Genomic DNA, 20,628 nt, shown 5'->3' on the forward strand with positions numbered 1-20,628 from the left:
AAAGGTGCACTGTATCACACTTTTATGAATGTCCATTTCACTGCCTACATGATAGGATACTGAAGAGTTACTGAAAGGAAGGTATCAAAGTCCAAGGTTAGGGGAAATTAGCATCACTCATATGGTCTTTCGCACTTCTCAATTGTATTTGTTGTTAAGGAGATAAACTTGTGACCTTGCTATCCTTGTGGTCATTAATATAAGGTTTATGGTGTGTCAGCCAAACACAGAGAAAACATAAAATGGAGTGCAATTAGTACATAAGAGAACAGACAACAGAAAATTAGTACTATTCTCGTATGGTCTGACCCATGTGCTACTCCAACAGATTCTTAAAATCTGTTATTAAATTATGAGTGTAATTTCTCTAAAACAGATGTATATATTGTAGCCTATGTATTATAATAAATAGAACCACAAAGTATGCACGATTGGCTACATCTTTATTTTACTGAGATTCACCTGGCTACTAAAGAAGGTTTTTCCTCAGCTCAACTGAATTTCTTTGTAACAAAGTAAAAATGCCTTTAAATCCCCTCCAGAACTACCACTTTGATTTTGACTAACAGATCCTACAAATCCCTGTGATACACTGCAAAATCCTACCCTTCATCCCAAACAATCAATAATGCTACAGATTTAAGATAAATCTTTCTATAAAGTAAGGAGCTGAGAGAACAAGCTCTTACACAGCTGAGCTTCCTTTCTCTCCTTCACTGCATCTGCTTGCAGTTGGCTGAAGTTGCGGTTTCGCATCTCTGTCATCATTTGTTGAGCTTCAGCCAGTTCTTTGGCAGCATCACCCAAGGGCAAATTGTTACCCTCTGCATTTGTACCAGCTATTTGTTCCAAAAGCACTGAAAAAAAAGAAGAAAAAAAAAAACAAAAACCAAGAAATTGTCAAATTCAAACAGAGGATGCACTTAAATGTATGCAAAAGATTCAAATAACAGGTCTAGTCTCTTTTCTGAAAAAGCATACCTATTCCTGAATTCTTTAATAAAGTAGATCCATTTAGCACTGATTGTTATTAAGCTAAAAGATATCCCATGTCACATGCCCAAAGTTAGCAAGATGATATTAGGAATGAAATTTGTCCCAAACGACCAAACTCACAACAATTATTTTAAGCTTCTGATTTAAAAGTCCCTATGAAAGCAACTGAGTTTGAAGTCAGGCTGAAGTCAGAATACTTAATCAAGTGGTCTAAATTTCCCTCTGGTAAAGCTTTTCTGTACCTATTCACTCTAAAGGCAAAGTACACTCCTAAGTTAGTATTATGTATTAGATTCCTGATAGGAAGAATTAATTCCACAGCTATGTCTTAACTTCTGATTTTATGAAGCTGCTTTCTAAAAAAAAAAATCTCTCATGCTTAATTAAGAATATTGCAAATAAACTGAATAGATTCATAAAACAAAACATATTATGGAGCTAGAAACTAGTTTTACCTTGTATATTATTGACAACTATTTGTATTCTTGAAACCAAATCCTTCCCTTTCTGATGAGTTTGGCCAAAATTATTAAACAGCATCTCAGCTGCTTTATAGTTCACTTCAGCCTAGCAAGGGAAAAAAGTAATTAGATTAAAAATACCTAGATACAGCAAACAAATAATATTTAGTCAAGAGATGTGCACTTTTAAATTAATTTGGTAGGTCACCTTTTCCTGGAGAGCATTGATGTCATGATTTAGTTTACTGAATTCTTTCTCCAATTCATCTGCCTTTGAACCCTGATTACGAACAACAGAACGGTAATTGTTCAATAAGACCTGAAAAAAAGCAAACAAAAAAAATATATCCAATAAATCACCCAGACAAAGAAGATAATGAGTAAAGATTCAATGTGCCAGATCTTTGAGAAGGTAAATAAAGGCAGCCTTACTGATATGAAAGCTGGCCAATTGCTGCCCAAAAGCTGGGCTTTTGTTTTTGTGAGCACAGCAACTGCTATTCCAACTGAATAAAATTCCTTTAGAATAATTTTGGCATTGTTAATTTGAAATTTTTAACCTCAAAGATGAGCTGTTCATGGTGAGCAAGCCTCAGGAAAAAAGAAAAAAAAAAAGAACAGAAACAACAGAGACATTGATTCTCTTTCAGAGAACTGCATGAAACCAATAACTTTCTTCCAAAAGGTGCTGTGGACTCAGTATTTCAGTGCTGTCAGGATTCAGTATTTGAAATTAAAAGTTCATGCATGTTTCCTTGCAAGCTCATAAAAAGATTGCATAAATTCCTAGGTTCAGCTGTTATCTGCTTAATCTCAGATCAACTTTTCTGTTTACTTTACGGTACCTTTAAGTCTTTGATGCGTATTTCCAAACGTCTCATTTGCTCCAGTGTGTTGGTATCTGCATGGACATTCTGCAGCTGAGACTTAATCAGCTGAAGTTCATCACCTATTGTGCTCAAATCCTTCAGCAATGTAATTACACAGCTATCGCAAGCTAAAGGGACAATGAGCAAAGGGAAACAATACGTATTATTGATATTAGTGAAGAGAACATTTCACTGAGCACGTTAATAAATGAGATGCAATGGAAACTCTTTGATGCTTGTCACCTGGTGATTCCATAAAGAACAAAGACAACAACAAAACCCACAGTATTAAGAGAAGTGACCAAACCCAGTAAGGAGTAGAATGCCCCATCTTCATCTGGCTAGATGACTTCTTCCTGTTTTTGCCAAGTATTTGGCTGATTCTTTGCTTTTAAGAGATTCATTACAGGACACCACTATTCCTTTTTAAACTGTCACTCTTAAATGAGCTACCTGTATATAGCCAAAGCCTGCAGGCAGCAATCTAAGTTTAGTTCTGTTTTGTTACTGTATTCCGTTTATGTGGCAAGGCCTTGGTAGCAGAGTAGAGCTGCAGGGGTAGCCTCTGCGAGCAGAGCCCCATGTCAGATCAGAGCCAGCTCCAGCCAGCTCCAAAAGGGAACTGCCACTGGCCAGAACCGAGCCAGTGAGAGATACTGGTTGGGCCTCTGGGATTTAACAAAGGGAAAAAACTGCTGTGCAACAACAGCTGGGAGAGAGGAGTGAGAAGCAGCCCTGCAGACCCCCAGGGCAGGGCAGAAGGAGGGCAGGAGGTGCTCCAGGCAGGCAGCAGCAGTTCCCCTGAGGCCTGTGGAGAGGCCCCTGGTGGAGCAGGCTGTCCCCCTGCAGCCCATGGGTCCCCCATGGAGCAGATCTCCACGCTGCAGCCGTGGAGGAGCCCCCGGTGGAGCAGGTGGATGTGGCCTGGAGGAGGCTGCAGCCCATGGAGAGCCCCCGCAGGAGCAGGCCCCAGGCCGGAGCTGCAGCCCGTGGAGAGGAGCCCCTGCAGGAGCAGTTCAGGAATGACGGCATCGCATGGGAGGGACCCCCACACTGGAGCAGGGGCAGAGTGACTGGAGCGGTGGAGATGAAGCTTTAGGGACTGACTGCAGACCCCTTTCCTTGTTCCCCTGCACCTCTTGCAGGGAGGTGGCAAAAGAGGATGGATGGGGATGAGGGGGAAGGTGTTTTTAGTTTGCTTTTAGTTTCTCACTATTCTAGTCTGCTAGCCGTAAGCAATTAATTAAATTAATCTCCCTATGCTGAGTCTGTTTTACCCATGACACTATTTGGTGAGTGATCTTCCTGTTCTTATCTCAACCCTTGAGACCTTTCCATCATATTTCACCCCCCTTTCCTTTGGGGAGGGAGAGTGAGAGAGCGACTGTGGTAGAGTTCAGCTGCCCAACAGGGTAAAAACGTCACAGTTACTTACAGTCACAATCTTCATTGGGATCCACATCTTTTGGTTCATTGTTAAAACATTCTGAAATCAGAAGGCAATCATCAGTAACCAAGGATTTCTTATGGAAATGCTACTGCTGCCTTTTTACCTTCACTGTTCTTGGCTGGCAGCCATTAAAACACTGTATTGTCCTTCCATAAATCCATGTCCACTGTGAATGTGCTAGAACACCCAGGAGGCTTGAGTATGCTAAAAAATTCAGCTCTCACCTATACCTTGACAAGATGAACAGTTTTTTCATCCATCAAAAGAAATTAACTGTAACCCCAAATATACGCCACTTGTGTAGCAGCAGGAGGGCTCATACGTCAAAGTGTGATGAGTGTATTCCTAGAATTTGCCTAGAATAACAACACTGTGACTGGAGCCAAGCCTGTGTTGCCTTCTAGTTAAACCATTTAACCCAGGACATAGGTTTAAAACACCTATCTGCTTTAGCATCCACGTTGAAACCACAGATTCCAACTCACACAAGGATGTCTTACCCACTAGGTACTGGGAGACATTCATGACCTTCCTTTACACCTGTTCCAGCTTGTTTGATTAAGGAATTAATCAGGCTTGAGTGAAAAACAGGTTGTATGTATGGAAGGAGGCACTGTGCATCACCTAAGGCACGGTGCCTGGGCCATAGTTACAGGTAGTGTACAACAAACATTGCCCTCACACTTTTCAACAAGCTAGCACAAGCAACTGCCAGCACAGCACACTGTTTAATTTGTTTGTTTGTTTTACAAACCCCATTACAAGAAGCTTGGCACTTTCCAAGTGTATGTAGGATTTCAACCCAGGATCCTAATTTCTAGGAGGCAGGACTGGAACTGACTCCTAAAAACACCTTTATATAGGACAGGAATCTCCCTGTCTTGGTGTCCATATCCCTTTTACAGATCTAGTCCTATTGGCTACTGCAAAACTCCCAGTGCTGCCAGCTCCTGTTGAAAATGAGAAGGGTTGTGGACATCATCTACACTGAATTAAAAGGACGCGCTCAGCATAGGCTGCTGCTGCCCAGAGTAAACAACAGCTTTCATCTATGAGAGGCTGCAGTGACAAAATTGGACCTGAAATTTAACAGCAGCATGAAACAGCCTGGAACAAAATGCCCAGCTGTGCCATTTCCTTTGGCACTTACACATTAAGTCATCAGAAAGTTAAACAAGATTGGTAGTGAGCACTGATGCCAAAAAGAAGACAAGTCACAAAGAATATATTTGTAAGAGAACGAAGGAAATTATTCTGAATGCAAATACATGTGTGGTTCTGCTGTTGTATAATTCAAGCTAACACCAGACACATTTCAGCTGTTGCCACGAAGCACCAATTAAATAAAACTATTATTACAGCTTGTGCACAAACAACATCAGCCAAGAAATGATGAAATGAGAAAATCTGGCCAAATGCCGAACATCATGCACACAGAAACCTGCTAGAACACGCTGTGCTGATGATCACAGAGGGCTTTATTGCTAATGTGGACAAAGAGCGGGCTGATCAGAATATCTAGCTGAAGACAAACTGAAAACAAACTGGCTTGTTGAATTTTGCCCTACGGATTAGTTTGTCCTCTTGCTTCAAAAAGAAAAGAGCGATAAAACATCAAACACTGCTTGGATCTGTTCCACTTTAAGTATAAAAATAATAAAGATGTATTACTTCAATGATGAAATACAAAATGAGAATTGCTTATTGAAAAAACGCACCAGGTGCCAACAGCAGTTCACGTCACTTGCTGTTTTTGTAGTTTCTGTGACCAAAGAAAGAGAAGGTGATCCTCGCAGTCATTTGAATGCAGTATGAACAGCAGTGCAAAGAAATTAATAGCATGGAAATACTAGGAGTTACTAGTTTGACACTTCACTAACATGTCAGAAGGAAAAGACGGCTACAGGGAAAGAAAAGTATAATTTTAGTGAGGAATGAAAACATAGAAGAATCCAGGTCCTTTTCAAGCACTGTGGCCTACATGTTTCTGAATAGAAATGAATATTTCATCTCAAGAGACTCAGGTGAATCAAGGTAAATCCAGTCTAAGCAATGTAGGACCAGACCCTTTACTTCAGAATGGTAATTGATAAAGTGAATGTATAGCTATGGCATAACATTACTGTAAGAGCTTAGTAATAGTGGAGTACATGTGTGATTGATACTGGGGAAATCAAGGATGTCCCTAATTGCGTGTAGGTGTATAGCAAGATTTATAGAACAGCCTTCTGAGTCAGTACCACTGCAAACATAGTTAGCTGGGATACCTAGGATGGCAGTGCCTGATGCAGACTCTGAAGATGTCACTAATCTGTCCCAGATACATTTAAAAAAGACACATTGAGAGTGCTCTGTAAGATCTGTTTTATAAGTCTATAACACGGAGTTGCAAGATACGACTTAACATGTCAGGAGAAGCATCATAATGCATCTAAATACATACCAGTGAAATTGAAAAGCAAAATACAATACATACTACTTATGAAGGGAAATATATGAAAAAATGGCTTAAAAGGGTCAACTCGATGACTCAGGACAGCCCTTCTTTTACTCTAGATCTCTCCTTTGGTTCAACTTATTTAAGTGCCTTCCCTCTCTACTTCCCAGAGAGAAAACAACACTCCACGTCCACAGGCTCTTACATACCTCCAGTCAGGCGGTCACAGCTAGCCAGCTGTCCATTATTATTACAACTACATTTCTGACAGTAGCCTCCGTACTTTTGTGGATTTCCAAAATATCCTGGAGCACAACTAGATAAAAAGATACAAATATTGTTTTCATTAAATATTTGAACCCATTTTTATCAAATATACTTTCACTTGACAGAAAAATAAACAAACAAACAAAAAAAACACTCAGTTGTACTCCTGAAGAAACTGTCAGGAACTTTTGATTTCACGTTTTGACTTAGACAAAATGGGTGTATTTTTAGTTTACAGTATACTCTGCACTATGTTAAAAATATCTTTCCCAGTACTGCAGAAATTTTTCTAAAAATAGAACTCCCACAATGCTCATATAAGAGTAATTCAGTTAATGCATAAAAATACAATGCACACAGATGCATGCATAAACAGAGAATTTTACAAGACTTAATCAAGACAAACACATCACTTTGGTCTGTGCTCCCACCAGAACTCACATATTAACTAGGATCATACTGCAAGCACACACTGAGTTTTCAAACAGCAGTGGCACTAAATGTTACCACCCTTCTCTGGGTGATATTTCCTCTTTCCATCTGTCAGCAAAACAGTTCGGTATGAGTTCTCCCTGACTATTTTACAGGTAAAATACATTATCTGGATTGGCTGACTAACAATCATAAAAGTCATCCTGCTGTAAGATCTATCAGGGTAATAATGTGTAATCTAGAGACCACAAAGAGGAACTGAGGTATGGCTAGATCTGAAAGAGAAAATCTATCTTTAACCTACAGCTTAGATGTCAAAGGTAACAGTTGTGAAGTACAAGACAATGTGCTACTACTGGAGGTACAGTCTTCAGGAGAGACATCATAACTCATTTGCCTCAAGTTTACAAATCAGACAGCTGCTCTCCATTATGCTTTAAATTCCTCCTGGATTTGAACCTCAATGAAATTGTTTCCTCTTCCTGCCTGAAATTACTTTGCTGTACCTCTTTTATTTTGCCAAACTGTTGTAGTGTTGTTCCAGCAAGAGATGACTTCAGTATTGTGTTTGTAAACTCCACCTGTGGAGCACATCAGAATGATTTGGGATGAAGGGTATGGTGTTAAATGTCACATGGTTGCTACTAGAAACTAATTAAGAGCACCAAAGCACCATCGAGTACGCTGGAAGAAATGGTAAAATGGAACAGGGACAGGGACAGAGTACGTGGGAGCTGTTATTATCAGAAAGTGAAATATAAGACAACGCACAGGGCACTTATGCAAAGAAGCTGTCACTTCTCCTTTTGGTAAAAACTGTGTATTCACTGAATAGGCTGTGGAGAATGGTTTACATTTTTTCAGGGAGTGTTGGGTTTATACCTCGCATTATACTGTAGCACCACACTACAGCAGCTGTTCATAGAAATAGATACTCCTTAAGCATTTGCATATTACTAATATCCATACACTGACATACTACATAGTGCAGACATACCTCCTTATATGGTGCCTCTCAAAGACCTTGGTCTTCAGTATCAAGTCACTTACCGTTCACAGTGAACTCCAGTATAGCCTTCTTTGCAGAGACACTGAATTTCCTCACCATTTGCCACGCAGCCAGTTGCAAATCTTTGAGAAGAAACCAAAATGTTTTTGTGAATACGTAATCAATTACGTTTCACAGTCCAGAAGCTAAACTCACTTAAATGACTTTCTGACTTAAAAGTTTTATACCACCAATTAAATTCTCAGCTAATTTAATTGCCAATAAACAAGTGATGTGATTAATTCTTTAAATTATTTCATATTTTTTTCTCTAAATTCTATCCTTAGACTATAGAATTACTCCCTAGACTATTATAATTCACTACCCAAAGGAATGCCTAAGGAAAACCTTAACAGTGATGTTGTAAAATAAAACAACACCATGCAGCTATTTTATCTTACCAGGCAAAAACCAATAGCCTGTGCTAAACGAAGCTTCTTCCTGTTCGGATAGATTTTTGTATTTTTTTTTTTTAATCTATTGAAACAGTAGAAATTATTTTTTATGTAGCTAATATATTTTTTCTTTTTTTTTAACCTAAGCAGAATAGAGTTGTGCACCAATTTGGGAAGCTTTAGAGTATATCTGATTAACAGAACATATTTTGTCTGATATTTCTAGACAACTTGACCAGATTCAAATTTCTCTGGGGAGGAAATCCATCACTTGGCCAGTGTTTGGTAAGAAGAAGGCAGGTGAAGAGCAGATAGGCTATGTTAGCTATTTCCATTTTTTTTAACTTACGAACAGTTGGATAAAGCAAGCCTGCGCATCAAATACAGATGTCTGCACTAAGATTACATACATTCTGACTAGGTTGAAATTGCTAACTCCAATAATGCCAGGTGGGGTGCACTTCCTACATAATGTGTAGGAAGTGTACATAATGTGTACATAATGTGTATTTACCACCCTAATGTGCAGCTATGAAGCTACTGCAGTTATCATGGTCTCTTTAGATATATCAGCACTCTTAAAGCAAAAAATGAGTAAAAATATGTTCAGTCAGCCTCAGGCAAGCACCTGCAGAAGAAGTCAATGCTGTCAAAAACAGATGTATTGGAGAGTTCTCTGATAAATGAAAAACCTGTCTATTGTCTGCTGGTGTAAATCTCTCACTTAAGGCTACCTGGCATTTGCTAATGCACCTGGCAAATTCTATGTGGTGCTTATAGCAATTTATTGCTTAAGATTTTTTAAAAATGCTTGCCTTTGTTTAACACATTTCACATTTCAGAACCTACTAGTGATGACAAACAACGTGGCTCAACATACTACGTATTTTAAACACAATTTGCTGCCCAATTTTAAGAGTCTGGCAACCTTATTGAGGGCTAATAAAAAAGATGGAATGACTTTTGCTTGGGCAGATAATGACAGGACAAAGTGGAATGGTTTTAAACTAAAAAAGGGTAGATTTAGATTTGGCATTAGGAAGAAAGTCTTCACTCTGAGGGTGATGAGGCTCTGGAACAGGTTGCCCAGAGAAGCAGTGGATGCCCCGTCCCTGGAGGTGTTCAAGGCCAGGTTGGATGTGTCCCTTGGCAACCTGGTCTGGTGGGAGGTGTCCCTGCCCATGGCAGGGAGTTGGAACAAGGTGATCTTTAAGGTCCCTTCCAACCCAAGCTGTTCTATGATTCTATTGGATCCAAGGAGATTTATTTTTTCTAGCTCAGTATGTTTGCACTTCAGAGCTTCCACCTGAACAGCCACTTTAATCTTTCAGAAATTTAGACAAGTGCCTATGAGCTTTAATTTTAAGTTATTTTTTTTATCTTACTAAATTTTCTGAATTCATAGAAAAGAGTTCTTTCATCATTGTCACTTACCTCCTAGCTATATGGTATTAAATGTGAGATTGCATTTTGCATTTCACTAAATAAAAGAATGCTTCTGGATATGCTTAGTAAGGGAAAAGACTTTTGTTCTATAGTATTCACTATGAAGATGTTACTGGAGGTTTGGTAAATAGTCGCATTACAAGTGCCTGGGGATCCCCCAGGTGATCAGCAGCACACCTTTGTGTTTCAGCAACTGAGTCAGAATTGGAATATTCAATTTATTAAAAAAGGCAAAGTTTGGTTTTGGTTTGTTTTCTCTCCCTTCCCCTCCATTTGGCTTCTCATGACATTTTATGTTACCTGTTTGTGTAAGGGCAAGGACATATCCGACAGGAACCCTGAGTGGCATCTCCAAAATAACCATCTTTACAGCGTTCACATTTTTCCCCAGCAGTATTATACTGGCAGTTCTAAAAAAGGAAACAAATAAGAGAGTTAACAGTGCTTTCCCACTCAACAAGGCTTTATTATTATTTAATAATAATTATTTAATAATAATTATAGGAAATTTACACAGAGGATATGTTCTTTCCCTTCCACATAATTAATTTTTGTGTGTTTTTGTTGGTTTGTTTTTTTCTATACAAACCAAATTACTTTTGCTTTCACTATCACGATAGATTGATTATAATTTTTCTCTAATTGTAGGAAGTACATTTTGCTCACCGCTGTGGAAAAGAAACAGATAAATAAGCAGTACTAAACACATTTTAAAAGACATTCAATCACATGCATGGTTTGTTAATGAAAATTGCCTTGATACACTGTAATGATATTTCAGTGGCATCCAAGAAAAAAGTCACTGTTTAAACACGACTTTAAATTTTTCATATTAACACTAATTAGAAGTCAGATCTCATTTAAAAGCAGGTTCAATGAATTGAACCCAAATGCATTCTTTAAAATCCCACAAAATTACTATCAGAACTAATTATCTTTGTAAATTCAGATCAGAATTGAATTTCATGCAGTTTTCCTAGTATACATGTAGTTTGTATTTTCCTGGAATAACTCAATAAATAATGAAAAGCACAGAAGAATTGAAGCTAATGAAACTGAGCTACTTTTCTATGACAAAACTGTTCCTAAAATATGATTCCCAACATTCTTATTCCTGTGTTGCCTGACTGTCACACACATTTATACATTATGGGGAGAGGAGAAGCAAGTTGCTTTTGCTTTACCTAGGGAAATGCTAATTTAAAATAGAAGCTGTTGAAATACATTTTGAGCAGCCATGAAAATACAGTGTAGATAACATCCACGAGGTATTCACGTTCCCTAATTCTACAGCTGAAGAAAACAATGTGCAGCAGACTAACTCAGTGTCCCACAGAGCTGAGGGTTACTAATGAAGTAAAAGTCTGAAAAAAAAAGTAAAATTGGCTGGAAGCTGTCACTGAGCAGACTGCAATGCCATTGCAGGAACTCTGACTTAAAGCTCTGGCTGAAGGCCCCACTATTGTGATTTGCAGCACGAGGGCATTTTTCCTACAATGAGCAACAGTTCTGCCTTTCCCATCTCCTCTTGTACTACATCTTCCTCCACATTTCTTTACATCCAGATTCTCTCAACCGCATCAACTGCCCTTCCACCAGCCTCTCTACATAGTAACTCATAATTTGTTTTGGTTTTGGTTCAAGAATTAATTATGTGGCTCAATTGTGAAAGAACAGGAAAAGCTACAGTTCACATATAAGCCATGTAACTAGGGAAAGCAAAAGAAATACAAGGGGCTGCATCCCCTGTCCTAACAAAACAGGCAGAAGGACTTGGGGTTGTTCAGCCTGGAGACGAGAAGGCTCTGGGGAGACCTTATAGCAGCCTTCCAGTACCTAAAGGGGGCCTACAGGAAAGCTGGGGAGGGACTTTTTGTCAAGGAACGTAGTGACAGGACAAGGGGGGGATGGCTTTGAACTAAAAAAGCATAGATTTAGATTAGACATTGGGATTAAATTATTTACTCAGAGGGTGGTGAGGCACTGGAACTGATTGCCCAGATAAGTGGTGGATGCCCCGTCCTAGGAGGTGCTCAAGGCCAGGCTGGATGGGGCTTTGGGCAACCTGGTCTGGTGGGAGGTATCCCTGCCCATGGCAGGGGGTTGGAATTAGATGATCATTAAGGTTCCTTCCAACCCAAACCATTCTGTGATTCTATGAAGACACCATCCATTTAAAAATGCCTATAGCCATTGAAGAAATTCCATATATAACTGAAAAAAGTTTAAGGTATTTCACAGGTAAGCCACACTGAATGTGCCATGGTGTTCCTCTAGATACATATCATAAAAAGAACAGAGAACATAACCCAGTACTCCCATAGCACTGTGGAATGAAGCCAGAGCAGCAACTCCCTCACACTAAGTCTGCCGGGGCTTAGCCTCACAAAGCCTTCCATGGAGGCCTTCACTGGGCTGACATGAGAAGAAGGTACTGCTCCAGGTGAGGAGCAGGAATCAAAAGGCCAGGCTTTACACTTTGGATATGAAACCTGACAGAAATTTGATGGCTCTGTGCTGGAAAGACTTGCTGCCTTCTCTGCACTACTACAGGCCTTTGCTTGATGGCTCCTATAGAGAGAGAAATTTGCTCCTTATTAGATGGAGGCTCATTATGGAAATACAGGCCCTCCAGGCTTTCATTTTTCACTGCATTATCCTGAATGACTTTGGTTGCCTTAAATTTTGTCCCAGGGCCAAGAGTTGATTTAGCTCTATCTATCTGAGAGTTAACACAGCTGTGAGAAGGAGGGGATAAAGAGAAACCTAAACCATCTATTTCATGAGGCAAATGTGAAATTTGCAATTTTCTAGCTTTATAATTTTCATCTGAAGTAAAACGTCTTCATCTTTGTAGCTCTCTTTCAGCACTTTCCTGTCATGGCCTGCCCTGCCTCAGCGAAGCAGCAGACTGTAAGTCATTCCTGAGAATGTGCTGAATTACTTTATTGCTTGCATCGCAGCGCTAGGGTTGGTTGAGACAAAGTCGAGGGGAATTACGTAAGGCCCAGGAATGCACCGCAGGCAGAATGGATTCAGAACGAACAAGGAAGAAATAGAAGAGAAAACAACTCATGAAAGATTTTGGCAGGGTTCTTGTTTACACAGCAAGTGAAAAATTAGTGAAAAAAATTGAAGTGGGAATTTCTTCCGAGCAAACTGTTTAAAGAAGTGTCATGGACATAAGCTAGAGAAGCACAGTCGGCCAAATGTCACACTCCCTTGCTACTAGGGCTATGCAGCTCCCATGAGGCTGCTTTAGGTTTAATATGGTATGTCAGGGAGCAAACTCTGTCCCACTGTATCTCCTGTAACAGCTGACATTTTCAAATTAATCTACCTTTTATCCTCTTTATCTCATTTTATTTACTCTGCTATTTTTTAATCCACCTAGCTGTAAATTTAGATTAGCGGACATTTACTGATGCTAATTAAACAAAAGGTTCTGCAAAGACTAAGCTATGCATGAATGCACCATTCGTCAGCACTGGCAAACCCTAGCATATATGTGCAAAACTAAAGACTGCATATGCGACGATAAGCGCCCACATTTATTATAAGTAACTGCAAACACTTACATATGTGCAACTTTGGTGACTTTTTGTACTGTGAGTTAACAAAAATTAAAAGGGAAAGAAGGAAACAAAAACAAGGGCACAAATTGTTCTAACCACCCACAGTTATGTTAAACATACAAAACATGAAAGTTTATACAATTCATGCTCCTTAACAGCATAAGATACAGAGAATGAAGCATGGAAGGAATATTTTAGTTGCTAGGAATTTAGCAATGCTGTACAGTCCATACTGCAATAAGGTATGTGTTTTTGTTTTTTTTTTCTCCCTCATTTTTTTTCAAATACATTTCTTGAATGTTAATATTTACTTACAAAACATTTTCCAGTACCATCCTGGCACCTATTTGAATTTCCATTGCAGTTGCAGGGGACACAGCGTCCAGTAAATACTCCTTTATTCTCACGATAAAATCCAAGGCCACATTCCTAGACAGTAAACAGAGAGAGGAAAAAAAAAAGTAAAAAATAAGTGAGTGTTGGTGGAAGGTAAATTTTACAGGTTATAAGTTGGGTATTTTGAAATTGTTTGCCATTTCCAAGGAGTAGTAGAGATGTACATTTCCTGACAAGCTCTTCTACACCCATATTATTGTTTAAGTAGTAAGTATTTTAACTCAGAAAATGTCAGTGAAGAAGCTTGAGCCTAAGCATCTATCCCTGTGCTCTACATTTTGTGGTATGGGGATTTCATCATTTTTACTTTAACCTCTGAGCAGAACACGTTTCCTGTGGCTATGTACAAAGATGTAGAATATGACTTTTAAACCACACAAAGAGATTTGTTCCACACCACAGTATTCTCAGAGAAGAACATATGGAAATCTCACATATTAGCTAGTGGTTATATGAAATCTTGATGTTAATTTAACCACCGTGTATTGCTTGGAAATACTTCTAATGAGATATCTTTTACATGAATTCATCATGACTTCCAAAATAAGTCCACCTGGAGCTATGAGAAGCCATGCTTAGACAGAGAGCGAGATGATCTTACAAAACATACAGTGGTCTAATTTTTAAGTACAGGCTTGTCCCAAAACCCCAGGAAGCACGAAAAGAATGTTCAGCTATTGAAAGCACACAAGCAGAAACACAGCGTGTCAGATCAAAGTTGGGTTTAAACAGGGGGTTGAACCAGAGGATGGAACATTATGAATGAAGCAAGAGACATTCAGTTAGCCTGAACCACCTAGGTATTAACTAATATGTTAAAACCAGATTTTTGCTTGGCATGGGGACAGAAAGTACAAGGGTAGGGCAAGTAGAAGGAATTTCTCCTGGGCATGGAGCCTTTCCATGTAAAGACCAATTCAAACATTCATGCTCACACTCTCTGCTAAAGACCCTCTTAGGACATCCACCAAAAAATACCTCTATTTCCTAAGCTGTTTTTCACTCGTTACTGAGCTGGCATGGTGCAAGGAAGATGAGAGGTTGTTTGAAAGTGAGACAACCTGTCTGAAAGTGGCTGGGCTCCCCATGAAGCAAACACCTCCTAAATACTTGCCTCAGGCAACGCAGTTCTGCACTGTACCTATGCCTTGCCTGTAACTCACACTTAGAGGCTGACCTGAATGACATTCTGTAAACAAGTGAGAGTTGAACTTGAAAACTGTAAACCTTTTCTCATAGCAATTGCACCACCAAGACCAAAAGGATTAATCTGAAGAGTAAAGGGTTTCCAGGACAGTGCCTCAGATCTTATGGCAGGTGGTTGAAGCATAAGTATTCATGCAGGGACAGAAATAATTGGTAAATTTATCAACGACATAACTACCAGAGGGAGGGAGAAAAAAAAAGAAAAAAAACACCAAACGCCTCTTCCAAAGCAGATCCCAAAAGGAATTTTGAGTTATTGCTGTTTAAACAACAGTTGCTAGCAGCATCTTTGCTTTCTTCACATATGGGATAAATAGAAAAAGAAACGTGGGCAGAATACTAATAACATCAACAGCTCTTTTTATATTGACTTTAATGTGAGCACGGACTTTATTTAGAATAGGCATCCTCACTTGAAATTTTTCAGATATATTTTTAAAAGGGAGAGTATGTTCCTTGAACAACAGGGAGTCGGTATACCCTGTTTCTAAAGAAACCAGGGCCTGAAATACATAAACAGCATGACTAAGTAAAATACAGGTTCTAATATGCATATAAATTGCATTTACCGAAAGCCTCTTTTTATGAAAGCAAAATGAATCACTCATTTCAGACAGATATCAAAATGTATTTGAAAAAAAATCTATGCAGTTATTTATTTTTTTTTTTTTTAACTTGTGTTCTTTTTAAACTTGAAAACAACACATTTGGAATGTGTGGGCATGTTGTTTTCAAAGAAGCCTTCTTGATACTGAGAAATTTATTCCACATAAAGATAAAGCTCTAGAAACTTTCAAGTGCTTAGGAGTTCAGCTGATCGTTTGCAAGTAAACAACAATTTAAAAGAATCTTCTTGCACATACTTTTGTTAGCAAAAGACTCTGAGATAAAAGACTTGTGCTATTGCCTTTATATTAAGTGATGTATAAATTACTATAAAAATGGTTCATTTAAAAAAAGAGAAGGAAGGAAGCAAGCACGGAAGGGAAAATGAATAAATTACCTGTCTTAGGTAAAAATCCCTTTGAACTTGTTGCTGTTGACTTCTCTCCTGAAGATGAGGAAACAATAGCCTCTGCTGCATACCCTGTGCTAAACTACACCCCATAGCTACTAAAGTGACAACTAGCCATCCTACATTCTTTGGCCCCTGTGTTTGGGCCATCATTTTACTTCAGCTCAACTGTTAACATACACTATTCTTTCACTATTTACACGTTCCCTTATACTCTCCCTTACTCTCCAGCTTCTGACTCAGATTAATGAGGCTATGTGCTGAGATGGGCCCCACCTTTAAACTTTATACGTGAGTCAAGTTGTACAGCACACATTACAGTTCCTGGAGTTAACAAGTAACTCCGCAGTTCCTGTAGCTCAATATATACCTAACTTAGGGTGTGGCAGGCATCACCTTCTCCCCACCTAATGCAGTCAGACAGAGCTAGATGATTAGCACAGTAAATCACTGCCTGAGTAATACTGCATAAACATACAGGGCTACAAGCTACCCAGGTTACTGTCTTGATCACTTCCTTTGGGTATGTATTTTCATCAGTTTATGTAAAAATAACCCACCTTAGTTTAATAAAGGCAATATGTTGAAAGCAATGGGATGGCAGTATGACCTTCAGTCATCAGTTTGAACATGACAAAGAACACCTTATGTGTGAAAAGCAAGTTTCTAGAAATATTTCCAAAATGACTTCTGACACAACAACTGACCACCCTGAGCAGTGGATGCACATGGGAGACATAAGCCAACTGTGAACGTTTTGTTCACCATCTCTGCAGCTACTGTGGTCTAGGTATTATTCTTTCATTCTCTTTTCAAAAATGCTTGCAAGGCTAACACAGCAATTGCTGCTTTATCCTTCAACCATTTTCTGAGAGAGTAATTCTTCATATTTTGTGCACTTTGTACACTGCTTACCTCTCCATTACTTTATTCTGCTGTTTTGGGTACTTACCCATTGGAACAGTTGAGCTCTAAGCTAAGCAAAGCATCAGCCAAAAGAATTAGAGCTAGAGGAACAGCATCAGGGATGGGATACACAACTAAGGCTAGGATTTCACCATAGTAATGGTATTATTTTGCAATGTTTACATTATCTTTCATAAAAATATCTCCAAATACTTTGAAAAATATATTAATTTCAGCTTTGAAACATTTTCCTATAAAAATAGGAAAAGTGTTAGTCAGTCTATCAGAATAGGAAACTATTCAGTACTATCTTGGTTTGGGTTACTTCCCCTGGACCTCATTATAGTGCCTTAAACATGCAAAATGACATTTATAGTTCCACAAAGGCAATCAAGAGCTGAATAACCTTACTGTGTCTTTTCGACAGTGAAAGTGTTTGAGCCATCAAAAGTGCACACACTTAAAAGAACTGTGTAAGTACCTTAATAACTAGCCCGTTCCTCTAACTAAACCAGTATGTATAGCTGTAGGCAAGACAGAAGGTAATGGTGAAGTACAGAGGCAAACATTTCCTACCTGACATGAGTCACCGGAATACTCTGGAGGGCAGGAGCATGTCTCTACATTGTATGCAATGCTGCCACTTCCTGTGCTGGTGGTTACTTCCAGCCCAACCTCACCAAGGGTTAATCGTTGAGTCTCCGTGAAGTAGAGGCCTCTGATGTGTAAACCATCTAGTCTAGACAGGATTATCATCAGTTCTTCCCTGGATACCTGGTTATTGCTGCTGGCGTGTCTGAAGTTTCCCTGCACATTAAGGATACAAAATGAGCACAGCTCTGCAGTTTCTTAAAAAGAGAATGTGCAGAGCACACAGGATGCCAGAAAAAGAGGGGGGAAAAAAAAAAAACACTTTAGGACCTCTATAGTCCCAAGTGATGTGGGGTGAAACAGATGTCAGCAAAATAAATATAATGAATATAAACAAAGGCAGGAAAAGGAACAACGAGCAAAAAAAGGTTTGTATTCTGTGCTTTGCAAGGTATGTATGGCTCTGAGGTATCAAAAAGTGAAGAAGCATTTAGGTTCTTCTTCAGCCATCCACATTTCTTTGAGGGATTACCAACTAAAATTGCTTTTATTTTTAAGAGTAACTAAAATACTAGAAATCCAGTCTTGAAAGCTGCCTTCACATGCTTACAAGCTACTAATACACATAGTGTAACTGAAAATCTAATTTAGCTGGAAGAACCATTAACTTTTTTTTTTTTTTTTTTTGCCTATAGATGAGGCAGAAATAACTTAGTTTGACTTTCTGAGCACACATTTAAGGCAGGAATAATCCATGCTAATTTAACTCCCCTAAATGTTGGAAACCTGTTCTAAACTAGGCACCTGGACTCCTTTGAGAGTCAGAGGAAGAAAACAGATAACAATTCATTCCATCCCTATTAAGTACACATTTGGGGCTGTGATGAGTCATATTCCATCGGTGACTGACTCAATATTACTCCACTGTCTCTGGAGAGAATGCTAAGGACTAGGTTGGACAAGATGCCTAAATTAGAGGTGCTAAAATTAGGTGGCATGAACCAGAACCTAGGTTCAGTGTGACAGTGAAGAGAGAAGAAAATGTGGTCTATATTTATGGTCTATAGTACTGAAATTTACGTTCATTAACATTATCCAGTATCTGGTTGATTCATGTATTGTCTGCACATCTTTTTTTTAAATGTACCACAGGGAAGAAAAGGGAAGGGCATTCCATTTTCATTTCTTACCTCAACTAACTGCACACGGCCATAATATTGACGGTCAGGCAGTGGATTGTTAGGATCCATATAAACAACTTTCATTTGCTGGCCCTATGTAAGAATGAATGCATAATATTAAACCATTTCATCACATTTTATGGTAGTGTTCGCATGCAGTTCATTTGGAGAAACACGTTAATCCTGTTATTTGGGGAATTAAACTCAAGTAAAAGTACCTGTATGTCATTTTGTAAGCACTGTGTTTTACTCTCAGCAGGGTTTTCCCTACCTTTGTCTTTTAACAACCTTGCTTGCAAATAAAACACAAAGAGAATTAAATTAATGCTTGCCAGTTTTCACAAGAATTAGTTATCGCTTCTGAGTAAAAACATTTTTTATATTTTCAGAGTCTCCTTTGCTGTCCTCACCTTCTTTTTAGAAAAGGAGATGCCTCTTGATATCATCTTTAAGAGCTTACTTACCTTGGAAATTTTTGACTGGCATAAGGTGGGGAATAAAAACAATTCTGGACTGAGGAACACTCTTTGACCTTACATCCTAGTGCACAAATGACTTTGCGAAGTACCTCAGGAGGCATCTTTCCCAGAATCCTAGAACACTGAATTAATATTTTTGATGTGCTCAAGAAACAAAACCAGCCTCTTGGGAATGTAAACACTCAGTCGAAGTTTCTAAGTTTCACCATACATAAAATGCATTTTTACCTCAGTCCATTCAAGCCTTATGATTATCTTTAAATTTATGCTGAAGAAAACTCCCAAGTAAATTAGATAAATTAAATACGGAATCAAGGACATATTTTACATAGCTGAGGCCAAACTTGTTGCCAAGTGTTCAAGACATTAATTAATATTTTTCCACAGGTGCATTTTACAGGGAAAATTCTGTTTTATCTTTTCATTTGCTCTGAAGTCAGTTATGCTTAATAATATGTTACTTTGGCATCAGAGTGAGGTGTGTTGATAGCTTTGAGCAAAATGCAGTAAAATCACTTTTATAGAAATGTAGCAAGTTGCTATAAAAGTTAAGCACACTTTAGGAGCAAAATTTGCCATAGTTGTCAGGAAACAAAAAAGTCATGGTATTGCCTGAAAGAAAAAACAGTATTTCAAAACTTACTGTTAGTTGTATATCAGGTTTCTTATCCAGTAGAACCATGCCTTCACTAGGTAAGCCAAAAGATTTCACTTGGTAACTTAGGAAGCCACCATATGAAGAAAGCTGTAATAAAATGCACTCAATCAGATCAGTGATACTCTACTGCACTGTTGCTTGATATTAATTTAAATTTGTATTCAAGTTTATTCCACCTTAATACATTAATTCTTTAGGTTTTAGACCAAATATGTGTTGCTTGGAAGAAGTTCCTTTTTAATCTATTTACTTTGTGTATCCAACATCAGTCATATACATGACTAGTTAGGCATTGGGACGGGTTGCCCAGGGAGGTGGTGGAGTCACCATCCCTGGGGGTGTTCAAGGAAAGGTTGGATGTGGTGCTTGGGGACGTGGCTTAGTGGGTGACACTGGTGGTAGGGGGATGGTTGGATCAGATGATCTTGGAAGCCTTTTCCAACCTTAATGATTCTACAATTACTTTTTGAGTAGTACTTACTACTGTTCTCTGGGTGGTTACCGGCACTACATTTTTTTCCATACTTTAAATCACACCATCTGTGTTGTGGAGAAATCACACATTCACATGAATGCTGTTCTTCCCCAGGCCCTACAGAACAGCTTTGGCTCATCAAGACCAGACATCAGACTGAGAATGATATTGGTAGTGTATACCTCATGAACAGACATGAATAAAAATAAAGTAAGACTAAGCATGTTTGAAAGGGGCTCTCACTTCCCAGAATTTTATCAGCTTACTGCAAATAAGAATCTAATCAGGAAATCTTTGTTTCACTTTCTGGAGGACAAGAGTTTTACTGGTATCAGCTCTATTGCA

The 20,628-nt window shown here is 38.7% G+C and overlaps 1 protein-coding gene across 2 annotated transcripts in view; it reads right to left on the minus strand.

Moving 5' to 3' along the window:
• Positions 1 to 20,628, minus strand: part of LAMA3 (laminin subunit alpha 3) — a 111,394-nt gene that overhangs the window by 21,597 nt on the left and 69,169 nt on the right. For both annotated transcript variants that reach the window (XM_068671429.1, XM_068671428.1), the window contains exons 38-49: positions 19,794 to 19,895; positions 18,681 to 18,764; positions 17,476 to 17,706; positions 13,692 to 13,805; positions 10,102 to 10,211; positions 7,963 to 8,043; positions 6,423 to 6,529; positions 3,762 to 3,812; positions 2,303 to 2,454; positions 1,666 to 1,776; positions 1,452 to 1,563; positions 690 to 857 (exon numbers count right to left, since the gene is read on the minus strand). In XM_068671429.1, coding sequence (XP_068527530.1) covers positions 690 to 857; positions 1,452 to 1,563; positions 1,666 to 1,776; positions 2,303 to 2,454; positions 3,762 to 3,812; positions 6,423 to 6,529; positions 7,963 to 8,043; positions 10,102 to 10,211; positions 13,692 to 13,805; positions 17,476 to 17,706; positions 18,681 to 18,764; positions 19,794 to 19,895 — 1,423 coding nt within the window. The remainder of the gene's footprint in view (positions 1 to 689; positions 858 to 1,451; positions 1,564 to 1,665; positions 1,777 to 2,302; positions 2,455 to 3,761; positions 3,813 to 6,422; positions 6,530 to 7,962; positions 8,044 to 10,101; positions 10,212 to 13,691; positions 13,806 to 17,475; positions 17,707 to 18,680; positions 18,765 to 19,793; positions 19,896 to 20,628) is intronic.

This window comes from Anas acuta, chromosome 2, assembly GCF_963932015.1.
Source record: "Anas acuta chromosome 2, bAnaAcu1.1, whole genome shotgun sequence".
In the NCBI taxonomy this organism is placed as follows: Eukaryota; Metazoa; Chordata; class Aves; order Anseriformes; family Anatidae; genus Anas; species Anas acuta.